The sequence below is a fragment of the Canis lupus genome, chromosome 35, assembly GCF_011100685.1.
Source record: "Canis lupus familiaris isolate Mischka breed German Shepherd chromosome 35, alternate assembly UU_Cfam_GSD_1.0, whole genome shotgun sequence".
NCBI classification, from domain to species: domain Eukaryota; kingdom Metazoa; phylum Chordata; class Mammalia; order Carnivora; family Canidae; genus Canis; species Canis lupus.
Genome location: NC_049256.1, coordinates 12,002,656 through 12,014,987, shown reverse-complemented (window position 1 = coordinate 12,014,987; position 12,332 = coordinate 12,002,656). Strand labels below are relative to the sequence as shown.

The 12,332-nt window shown below is 45.7% G+C and overlaps 1 protein-coding gene across 3 annotated transcripts in view; it reads left to right on the top strand.

The window, feature by feature from the left end:
* ELOVL2 (ELOVL fatty acid elongase 2) overlaps positions 1–12,332 on the top strand; it is a 62,366-nt gene that overhangs the window by 40,881 nt on the left and 9,153 nt on the right. For 2 of the 3 annotated variants that reach the window (XM_038584170.1, XM_038584168.1), the window contains exons 2-4: positions 852–915; positions 5,316–5,503; positions 9,482–9,559. In XM_038584170.1, coding sequence (XP_038440098.1) covers positions 852–915; positions 5,316–5,503; positions 9,482–9,559 — 330 coding nt within the window. Of the gene's footprint in view, positions 1–851; positions 916–2,126; positions 2,163–2,449; positions 2,595–5,315; positions 5,504–9,481; positions 9,560–12,332 lie in introns of those variants that run through there. The other variant, XM_038584169.1, reaches the window with a different exon arrangement.

The window sequence follows — 12,332 nt, the reverse complement described above, 5'->3', positions numbered from 1 at the left end:
CGCTCTATTCACCAATCCACTGGCCCCAGAAATTCTCATCAAAGGTCCCTTCCCTTAGAAATACTGAGGGTTGTTTTGCCTTTTTTCCCCTTTGCTTGAGGAGGTGCTCTAGACCATTGTAGCAGGAGTAGGGAACACCTTAGCAGGTATTCTAAGCAGTATAATAGTACACCAGCAAGAACAGGAGCTAAACCAAGAGCCTGTGGCCAATTTAGCAACCATAAGATTCTTAGCAGAAATTCCATCTCAACCCCAATCCAGTTAAAGTAGCAGTAATAATCTGATGTACCCTAGTGACTCTGCTTACTGTGCTCTTAAATGCATATGTATAGAAAACATTTTGAAAACAAAATATGAAGGTTATTTAAAAGAACTATAGTGCTTGATTTCATTCAAAAAAGAAGTCCCCTTCAAAGCTTTAGATTCAGCTTTGTGAAACACAACTGAGCTGAATTTTCATTGAACAATTACATTACATCCTGCAGGTATAGATCCTGTTGCTTGCCCGCGACTGCTGTTCATTGCAACAATAGAAGCTGCTTATGGGAGAGCCTATGCCTCTAAGCATTTTAGAGGGAAATGAAATTAAGGCCAGTAACTCTTGGACGTTCAAATGTACAAGCCTGTTTTCCAGGACTCCTGTTGCCCAAGGAAGGGAAGGAGGAATGGTCTCCTTCCAAATCCACGCAAGTTCGTGAGGGCTGCATTAACTGCTCCGTTTTCCTGCAGTCTGCGGCTCAAAGCCCCGGGGCTAGGACCGGCAGATCCCGGCAGCCGTTCTGTTGGTAGTGGTCGGTTTTGAGAGTTCCCCAAAAGTACCCCTTAAGTCATTTTTTTCTTTATCTCTGCAGGAGCATCTAAAGGCCTTTGACGATGAAATCAATGCTTTTTTGGACAATATGTTTGGACCTCGAGGTGAGTGAGCTGCTTGAGAACTTCGTGCCGGGCAAGAGGGTTTCCTCCCTTGTCCTGTCTTGAAAACAGGGTGTCAGCCTTCGGAGGCTGGACCTCCCTCGCCTCCGCGGCCCTTCTCCCAGGACATCCCAGGAGCCGCAGGCAGGGCCCGAGCACAGTGCAGGGCCCAGCTCTGGAGTCTCCGGCTGGGAACGCGGGGCGGCTCTGCTGCTGCTCCCCCGCTGCCCGCGCGCCTTTCTCTCTGTGCTCGGCCCACGCGCCTCCCCGTCCACGCATGCGCAGTCACGTGCCTTTCTCTGCCCACGCGCCTCCCGTCGGCGCATGCACAGTCACGTGCCTTTCTCTGTGCTCTGCCCACGTGCCTCCCGTCACGCATGCGCAGTCACCTGCCATCGCTGCTCGCCTGTCCGCCATGCTCCCGCTTTGCCGCGACGGTGGCTGGGGCGCCTGCGCACTTGCGTCCTCCCCTGCCCCCCCCCCCCCCCCCCCCCCCCCCCCCCGCAGCTCCCAGCGCGCCTGCGCTCTGGCGTCCACAGCCCTTCCCGCGTTTCTCCGCGGTTCCGCCGGCTTCGAGGTCTCCCGGCACAGCTTGCAAATAAATGAGCTTTTCCCAAACGTGTTTTGTTTCAGTTGAGCCCTGCGGGTGCGCACACTGGGAACTCGGTGGTTGCCTGTCGGGCAGGGGGTGGAAGGAAACGAGGTTTTCTCCTCTCCTCGTAGAGAGAACTGAGGCCCCTACAGCCTCTGCAAAGGCCTTAGAAACCGCCCTACATGAATGACCGTGTGTAGGCTTCACCTGATGACCCTGCGTGATTGCATCCAGCTCACTATTTTTAAAAGATTTTGTTTTTAAGTAATCTCTGCGTCCCCCGTGAGGCTCGAACTCCCAACCCCGAGGTCCAGGGTCACTTGCTCCGCGGAGCCAACGGGCGCCTCTACACAGACCTCAAAGAAAATTCACAGTTCCCGCCCCCCCCCACACCTCACTTCATCTCCGTGCGCGCCCCCGGCCTCTGCGCCTCGGGACCCTGCGACCCACCGCGGCCTCCGCCTCCGCCTCATGGCGGGGAAGGGTGGGGGGCGGGGCACAGCGCTGGCCCGGCCTGCGGCGCTCGGCGGGGGGCTCGGTGGGGGGTGGGGGGGGCGCCCTGCGGGGCGCTGAGGCAGCGAGGCGTCCTCCGACCCGGCCGCGCAGCCTGCGCCCGCTGAGATCTGCAGTCACGCGGATGGTGGTGCCGTCAGGGCAGGTGTTTCAGTCGTTTCCTCCGCTCCGGCCTCTTAGGAGGTTCTCGCGTCCTGAGGGGGTTGCGGGGGCGGGTTGAAGGTCGACGGCCAGGCCGGGCGCCCCCCAGCGACGGCGAGGCCAGCCCCTGGGCCCTCCTGCGCCCCGCGCCCCGCGCCCCTGCCTACAGGGGGAGGCTCGGTGAAGGCCGCCTCGTTGGCTCCGGGGGGGGCGGGGGGCCCCAGTCTCTTCTGCGTTTACGCTCCCGCAGGTCATCAAGGGATATTGTTCTTGGGCAAATACCGGACACAGGTGACGCACGAACACCTACATGCCGAAGAGGAGGAGTCTTCCTACACACGTCTGTTCCTCTCTAGTGGTTGGGACACTTATTTTTCCTCCTTGACAAATGTGGCAGACATTTACAGGACTAGGACCAAAAAGACAGAGACTTCAGGTGCTGTATGAGGTGCTATTATCCCCCTCGAAATCTCTGGCGACGTGGAGCCCAGTGGGCGTATAGCAGGCAGCGCAGTAGGCCCGGGCCGCCCTGCAGAGCAGGCCCTGGGGTCAGGCCGCCCGGAGGGCGGGGCGGGCGGGCGGGCGGGCAAGCTGCCCCCCGAGGCACCAAGAGCCGGACCGTGGGCACCGGCCTTCTGGGCGTCGTAGCAAAGCACCGCAAGCTGCGTGGCTGAAGACAACAGTGATTTATTCTGTCTCAGCTCTGGAGGAGACGAGTGTGACCTCAGGGTGTTGGCAGCGCCGCGCTCCCTCTGAGGTTCCAGGGCACAGTCTGTTCCCAGCCTCCCTCCTAGCTTTCCTGGTGTCAGAAATCTTTGGCCTTGTTTGGCCTCAAGAGCCATCTCCTCAGTCTCTGCCTTGTCTTCACATGGCTTCTCCTCCCGTGTGCCTGTGTCTAAATCTCCCCTCCTTACATAGGACGCCAGTCACTGGGCTAGAGCCCTCCTGATCCGGCGTGACCTCACCTTAACTTGGCCATACCTGCAAAGACCCTATTTCCAAATAAGGTCGTAGTCACGCAGGTCTCAGGACTTGAACGTATCTTTTGGGGAACGCAGTTCAATCCATAACACTGTACCAGGAGGTAGGGTAGCAGTTGAGGGCAATTATTTAACTTTTTAAAATTCTGTGCAATTTTTCTCAGACATTAACTGGGAGTAACACTATCCCCAGTGTGTGTGTGGTGGATAGGTCTGTGTGGTGGTGGCATCATGATGTTTGCTTAAGTCCAGACACATCAGATTTCACACATTAGACATGTGCAGGCATATGTTATACCTCAATAAAACTGTTAGAAATATCACCTATATAATTAGATTGCTTTGAGAATTAAGTAGTGAATACATGTACAGAACATGTGCTCAGTAGATGTTCGTCGTAATAACACTTTTCCAGGCATAATAATACTGTAATTTTAAATGAGAATTGTTATGCAGACAAGGAGCTGTAATTATGAAAGAAGAGTAGGAAACGAACGGCTCGCTTCAAAAGGCAGGACACGGGGCGCCTGGGTGGCTCAGTGGTTGAGTGTCTGCCTTTGGCTCAGGGCACGTGATCCCAGGATCTAGGATCGAGTCCCGCATTGGGCTCCTTGCAGGGAGCCTGCTTCTCCCTCTGCCTATGTCTCTACCTCTCTCTCTCTTTCTCTCTGTCTTTCATGAATAAATAAACATCTTTTTAAAAAAAAAAAAAAAAGGTCAGGACATTTATCGGGTTGTTAGAGGCCGCATAGGATTTAGATACGGAGGTGGACATTAGGAAGTGGCACATAGCACAGACTGTTAGGACTCGTGATTTTCCAGAATGAAAGATAAGTAAGCTCTGTTAGCCCCGTGGATGCTGAGAAGAGCTCCTTTCCTACCTTGTTATCTCTGTCAAAACTGGAGGGGTTTGCAGAATACGTGATGGGACAGTTACAGCCTGAGAAGGCACTTTCCTTGGTACTGTCTGCCGGGTGGGGTGGAGAAAGGGGGGCCGGGGTGTGTGGGGTAGGTAGAGTGGAGCAGAAAGAGGGACAGGAAGGAAAGGGCGTGATATGCTGGAGAAACCAGCTCCTTCCAACTCTATTTACAGAGATTAAAAGCAGCAGGCCATTTTTTGTGATCGTGGGCCAAATTATTTTCTTTATGTAAACAACAAAAAAGGGCAGAATAGAGAAGTAAAAATCATTTTGGGACTACAGTTCTTTTCAGGTATTACTAATTATTTTATCTATTATGTGTGTTTTATTTAGATTCTTACATTTTCACTCTCCAGGGCAAGGAACTTTTGGCATATCTTGGTTCTTGCCTCCCGGCTGTTTATACTTCTAGTCCATGGTCGGGTTTCAGTCCTCAGTTGTATTTCCTGCCCTCATGCCTGAATCATCAGCTCCGAGGTTTTGGTTTGCGGTCTTGAGCTTCCCCTGCTTGTTGTGCGGTCCCACTGCTCTGGCTCAGCTGAACTTGAAACCCCGCCTGGTTCACTACATAGGGTCCTCGGCGAGCTCTGGGAGTGAGGGTTTTATGATGTGGTATACACTGTCCATACCCCTTCTCTCCTGCCTGCTCCAGACTTCCCAGAAGGAAGCAGCAAGTCTCCTGTGTGCCCTTGGCACATTACTGTAGCTTTCTGAGCCGGTTTTCACCCACAAAATGGCCTAGTAGTCCTTCCTATTTATTGAGTTAGGGTAAATTAACATAGTAAGTGTTCCAAAGAAGATGCTGGAACTTCCCACCTTCATTACTTGTCCCTGTCACTCCATGTCCTAAGCCCTGTTTGCTCCATGACACCTTCCTTAACTACTCCCACCCCACGGGGTGGTTCTTCTGAACCATAATCCATATCCAGCTTAGTGAATGCTGTGTCGTACTGCTGCTGGTTGTATTGGGTATGTACAAAGAAAATATACGTGACAGTGGGTCTTAAAGAGTTCTCATCGCAAGAAAAGAATTTTTGTAACCAAGGTGATGGATAGTAACTAGACTTTTCATGGTGATCGTTTTGCAGTGTATTTTCAAATATTGGATCATGTCGTACCCCTGAAACTCATATGTTGTATGTCAGGTATACTCAGTAAAAAAAAAAAAAAAAAAAAAATGTTTTAAATATATGTGATAAGATTTTATAACTAAACCAAAGCGCTACTCTTCAGGATTCTCACTGTGTTTCTTTTCAGATTCTCGAGTCAGAGGATGGTTCATGTTGGACTCTTACCTTCCTACCTTCTTTCTCACTGTCCTGTATCTGCTTTCCATATGGCTGGGTAACAAATACATGAAGAACAGACATGCTCTCTCCCTCAGGGGCATCCTCACCTTGTACAATCTCGGGATCACACTTCTCTCCCTATACATGCTGGCAGAGGTAAGTGTTTCCAGTGAGGGGGTGGCCCTGGCGCGTAGAGCTGGCCTGCTGGAGCTGCCCAAGGCTGCATTCCTGATGATCTCAACAACCGTTCCAGTGTTTGCTGTTATTCCTTCCAAAAGTCTTGGAAGTCTTTGCCTCTAACTGGAATATTTCTCATATTTAGTCCTTAGTCTTTAGTCCTCTGTCTTTCACCGTAATTTAAAATCAGTATTTAGACCTGATAGGCCTTTAAAGCCCAGATGTTCTGATTTTGTCCTTTTACAGAGTGCTACTGAGGCTGGGAAAAGATGCGTGATGGCCTGAGAAGAGCTAGCTCTTGAATTACAGAGTAGTTTTTAAGTTAACTTAAATATGAAATGCAGTTAGTCTGAAATACATCATCCCTTCAGGACTGCTGCTTGCATCTCTAGGCCCCTGTGACCATTGGCCCCGGGCTGACTTTCCTGCCCACAGCTCCTGCTGCCCCCATTACGTCACGCATCGCCCATTCCTTTGTAACATGCCAAACCCAAGTTATTCTACAAGAAAAAGAACAAGTAACAATTGCCCTGCCTGTACAACCAGAGGCTGTTCCAGTCCACTACAGAGGAAAATCAGAAAGTGCCAAATAAACCTGCTCCATTGAGCAGCCTCAGGGGGAGGGAAGACAAAACAGGACAAAACCTGAGGGAACAATTAGGGCAAAGTCATTCATGTGCATTATAAATGTCTGACGATGGTACAAGTATAGTGGCCTTCCTGGTCCTCGAATTCTAGAAGAAAATAAATCCTTTCTAAAATATAAATCCTCTCACAGAGTTTGATCTGTGCATTGTTATCATAGGATAACCATTCTGAGAATGGTTAATAACCATTACTTTGCATGACTTCTGAAACTTATGCCTACAACCCCATGATTAGAGTACAGGCAAGGGAATCTAGGGTCAGGAATGTCACTCTACAATCCTGTCACATTGGTTCTTCTAATTTACCTGACTCTGAAAGGGGAATTTCTTTTTTTATTTTTAAGACTTACATTATTGAGACAGAGCATGTGCACAAGCACAAGTGATGGGGAAGGGCAGAGGGAGTGGGAGAAGCACTCCTCGCTGAGTGGGGAGCCCCATGCAGGGCTCAGTCCCAGGACCCTGGGATCATGACCTGAGCCAAAGGCAGACGCTTAACTGACTGCCACCCAGGTGCTCCTGAAAGGAAAATTTCTATTTAAATTTTCAAGTAGGTAAATTTTCGTTTACTAGATAGGCTTGTAAGATAGCAGTTGACAGGGTAAGAGTCTCTGGGAAGAAACACAAGGAAAGATGGTCTTCCTTGGATTGTTTTCAGAAGCAGCACCTGTGTCAGAAGGGCAGCCTGAATGTCTGCTACACCGGAAGCTCTAATACCTGTTGGAAGCTTTGGTGTAGTCAAGTCAGAAGACCTCAATTCAGGTGTCACTCTCACTTTTGCTAGAAATTCGAGAGGAGTTACTAGGCTCTCTGACTCTTAGGCAACTTACCTATAAAATGGTGACACGGTACTTGTCCTCCTTAACTCCTTAACTCATGAGTGAGCTATAAGGATTAATCAGTTCTGTTCAGCCAACATTCTGTGAATACCTACTAGGTGCTGTGAATTATACTGATGAACCAGGGAGATACAGAGATGAGTAATAAGATTCCTGTACTTGACAAGCTCACAGACTAGTACATAGGCGTTAGTACATACAGAAGTGCTGAATAAATATTAAAGTGAATAGTATTCACCGTTAAAGGACCAACACTAGGTTAGTGTTTGAACAAGTAAGTGGTTTCTGCCCCTTTGTAGGGAGAACACCTGCACTGAGCTCATTTCTACTGTGAACCTTATCTATTGCTCACCCACTGTTCTCACTCTTCTGTTCCTCTGGGTCAGAATCACTACTGTTGATCGCCTCCTAGTCTCCTCTTCCAGGGTCTTGGACACTTTTGGGACATGTTTAATAGGCACTTGTTGAGTGGTAGGTTGATTTAACCTTGCTAACTTGTTAAGCCCAGTTCAGATGTTTGCATAGGCCAGGAAGATAAAATTTTAACATTCTTTCAACAACTGTGTGTGGAGTTTCTACACCCTGTCAGATTCTATTCTAGATTCTGCAACACAGCCTTTCCCTTGTGCAACAGTGAGTGGTGGGCTGGTGGTAGGGCAGGAAGGCCTCTCCGAGGATGTGATATTTGAACAGAAACTGAATGATGAAAACCAAGCATGCGAAGGTTTGGAGAGTGTGTTTATGCAGAAGCAGCAGCAAACATAAAGGCCTTGAGGCAGGAACAAGCTTGGGGTGTTCAAAGACCATAAAAAAAAGTGGTGCAGCTCGAACATCCTGGACAGAGGAGGGAAGGATTCATAAGGAGGTGGAAAAGTAGCAGATCTGTAGATGGCCTTGTAAAGGATTGGGCTTTTACTCTGGGTATAATGGCAAGCCACTGGAGGATTTTCTTTCTTTCCTTTCCCTTCTTTCATAGTGCAGAGGGGAGGGGCAGAGAGAATCTCAGGCAGACTCCCTGAGATTCCGGACTCCCCGGACACGGGGCTCGATCCTACCACCCCGAGATCATGACCTGAACTGAAACCCAGAGTCGCCTGCTCAACCAACTGAGCCACCTAGGAGCCCCAACTGCTTAGTTCCATTTAAATTTTAAATTGTCAGGTAGTTTTAAACAATATAATTTTTTTTTTTAGTAGTTCACCTGTTTTTATTGTTCAGTTTTAACATCCCATCCATCCCTACTCTGTGTATTTCAACACCTTTATACATCTGATGAGCAGCCACAAACAGTAGGCTTTTGCATACCTTATGTAACATGTTAACTGGGCTTAGCAGGGTGATCATTTCACAATATACACAAATATCGAATATTCAGAAGTCCTTGTCAGACTTGTCAGATGTGCAGGTTTCTTTCCATAGCTAGAGATATTTTTCATTCAGCAAATGTAAATGACTACTTGCGTCATGTTACTGAACTTGGAAAGGTTAAAAAATTTTCTCAAATTATTTTCCCCTAAATGCTATTTGATGAAGGGAAAACATACCTTATAAATCTATGCTTTACATTTAGGTTTTTGCAGTAATAACGGGAAAGAGACAGAACTTCATGGGCTGAATTTTCCATGAAGAATTTAAAAGCTCATTTTCTTCTCTATATTGAGTGCCTGTATATGCTGGACATTGGGCAAGGAACAGTGGATTCAAATGAGCAAAAAATGCACCAGACCTTTCTAGAGCTTTTTGTTTTTTCAACATAATGAAGGATATAGATATTATAATCACACAAAGGATTGATTACCAGGTAGCATAAATACAGTGAAGAAAATGACTTAACCTTTGACCCCTAGTTTTCACACCTATAAAATGGTAGTAAATATGTACTTCATAGAATTATAGAGATGATCAACTAAGATAAGTATAAGCCAATACAAAGTATTAATTAATAGTAAATAACACTGGGTGGCTCAGTCAATTGGGTGTCAGACTCCTTTTCAGCTCCAGTCATGAGATGAAGCCCTGTGTCAAGCTCCATGTTTAGAGGGGAGTTTGCTTGAGATTCACTCTCTGCCCCTCCCCTGCTATAATAAGCAAATCTTAAAAAAAAAAAACAAAAAAAAAAACAAAAAACAAACTTTAGTTTTCTCAGTTGCGTACATGTAGTTCTACATTTCATCTGTAGAAACACATGACAAGATGATTCCTTACATAAAATATTGTTACTCGGACCATAGTCAAATTCTGTTCCTTGGGGCTGCTGTAAAGGTTAGAAGTAAATTATCCCCTTTCAGGAAGACAACCACTGGTATCTACAGCAGGAATTAAATCCTTTGATCACATGTGTTTGAGGACAGGATTGAGAAACTCATGCTTTTACTCAAACCTTGAATAGACGCCAATCAGGAACATGAATAGGAAATTCAGTTCTCTTCCCAATTTTAGTGTTAATTTTTCCTCCTTCGTTTCTTCTTCAGCTTCTTCTCTCCAGCTGGGAAGGAGGCTACAATTTACAGTGTCAAGATCTTACCAGTGCTGGGGAAGCTGATGTCCGGGTGAGTCCTGAGAAGCTAATTGACCATCTGTAACCATCTCTCCTCAAAAAGGAGAGGAGGCTTTCTCCTTCCAGATATGAGGATGGGGCTGGGATTACAGAAAAAAGAGAGTCCTCCTCTTCTAATAGAAATGCTTGGTAACAAAATTCTTTTAAATGTCCAGCGGTGGGGGACTGACTAAGCCATGGCCCACCCAGAAATGGATCCTTTTGCAAAACGAAATGAGGAATATCTCTGTACTGTTAACAGAGTGACCTCTGGGACATTCTCTAAGTAAAAAACATGACCAACAACAAAAACCAAAAAAAACCACCAATTTGCAGATAGTACCCTTTGTGCAAGAAGTGATACATGTGCTTGTTTTTAAAAAGAAATAATGGCTAAAGTAAAAACATAAAAAGACAGTGTCAGAGTAAACCAAAACCTAACAAAGCGGTCTCCTTTTGGGTGAAGGAACTGGGCAGAGGGCGATAGGGAAGCTAGACGTCTCTGAATGTACCTGGTGTCATATTTGATTTTGGAACCATTAAGTGTTTTATGTAATATGAAGTAAAATCAAGTTAAAAAAAAAAAAAAAGCAAGGCAGCCTTCCTAAAACCTGGAAACAAAAATAAATGAATGTATCCTTGTATTAGGTTGGTGACATAACCATCTACAGAATTACTTCAAGTGACTTAAAAACACTGTTTTGACTGAGCATCCCTACGGGATATATCTTAACAATATTCAGTAATTTTTTTGGTTTCTGTTTATTAAAATATTGGTATTGCTTTTTTGAGACTATTATAGATACTCTAGGATAAGCATATGATAATAGCATTACAACTAACATATGAGACATGGAAAAAAGGTATCAATAAAAAAAACTAACAATCATAGATTCATATTGGAAATATCAGGATTTCTTCTTTCTAAAAACAAGTGTTTTTTTAGCTAATCTTCAGAAAAGGCCTAGTCAGTCTCTGACAGCCTAGTGCAATGAGCAATGAGTACCCAGATTGTGCTTTCTAAATATAATTTTGCACCAGAAGGGATTAGGGTTCTGAGAGAATTGGCCAGTTCCCGGTTTGGGGTGGGAAGAGTATATAAGCAGAATTGAGGACATCTTGTGACAGAGAGCAAGCAAGCTGTCCAGGACTACTCCGATCATTACAAAAAGATGTGGGAGCCACCTTGTAGGGGACTCCCAGTGCTCAAGATGAGACAATTCAAAAAGATTACTGACTGGGATGGATTGAAACATTAAATTTATTTAAAAACCATGAGTTTAAAATGATCCTAAATGACACCTTGTTATCTTTTGAAGGTTGCTAGAATACCAACTCATTCTAGGGAAAAAAAGTTAAAGGGAAAGGAATATTTATCTTTGCTTAAGATTTTATCAGAGAGAGGGGATCCCTGGGTGGCTCAGTGGTTTAGTGCCTGCCTTTGGCCCAGGGCGCGATCCTGGAGTCCCGGGATCGAGTCCCACATCGGGCTCCCGGCGTGGAGCCTGCTTCTCCCCGCTCCTGTGTCTCTGCCCCCCCCATCATGAATAAATAAATAAATCTTTTTAAAAAAAAGATTTTATCAGAGAGGATGAGTAGGGGAAGGGGCAGAGGTTGAGGGAGAAGCAGACTCCCTAGTGAGCAGCGAGCCCAGGACGACAGAGGGCTGGCTGGATCCCAGGACACTGAAATCATGATGTGAGCCCAAGCAGACGCTTAACATGGAGCCACCCAGGTGCCTCTTTTTTCTGACTTTCATATGTGAATTTCCAAATAGAGGAAGACCTCTTCTCTATAGAAGAGGAAAATGTGTAACAAGAGAATTAGAAAATCATTCTTTTGCAAGTCCTAGTGGAATGATGGATCTGTTCAGCAGTCATCATAAGCGATAAAACTGTTGGGTGAAAGGTGACCAGAAACTTCATTATGATTGGATTTGGCTGTTAATACCTGAACTCTGTTAAAAAATGTCAGCAGGACACCCCAAAATTCTGTGCCTCCCAGTGTGATGGCCAGGAAGTACATAGAACCTCAGGCCAAGGACTCCTGCCCAAACCCCTAAATATCAGTCCCATAAGCCTCTAAATCTAGTTGCTAGCTCTAGAAGATGTGAGGGGATAGAGAAGCAAGCTAAATAACACTAGGAATCCATAGTATTAGGAATTCTGTACAACAGCTGATCTAGCTTTTGTACGTGGAGAGAAGCAAGGAAAGGGGGCTGTTACTGGTCAGAAGAGACTGAAGAACCACAGCGCATCGTGCAAGCTGGACCTTGTTTGCATCCGGATTTAAGTCAATTATAAAAAGACATTTTTGAGACAGATTTGAACATGGAGGAAGCTATTAGTAGATACTAAGGAGTTAATTTTATTGGCTGATAATATGGTGGTTACATTTTTAAAAAGTGTTGGTTTTTATAGATAAAATGATACTTTGCATTTGCTTATAATATGCCACACACACCCCTAAAATGTTCAGAAATAGAATTCAACAAATTGGAATCCTGTTGAGAACTTTGAGGTTTAGTGATAACACAGGTCCTTTATACATACACTCCTTGCATTTATGGATGTTTGACAAGTTCCATAACGAAACCATGCTTATTCGATAATATTAAAGATTTTAATTAAAAGGTTTCTACTAAGATGTACAGTTTTAACTTTCTAAAAAATCCATCTTCAAAGCTGTAATACAAAAAAAAGTATATATTTTTCTGAACCTACTTTATTTCTAATGTATTATCACAGACCATATTTTGGGATATTCTCTAAGGGTTGTTGTTGTTT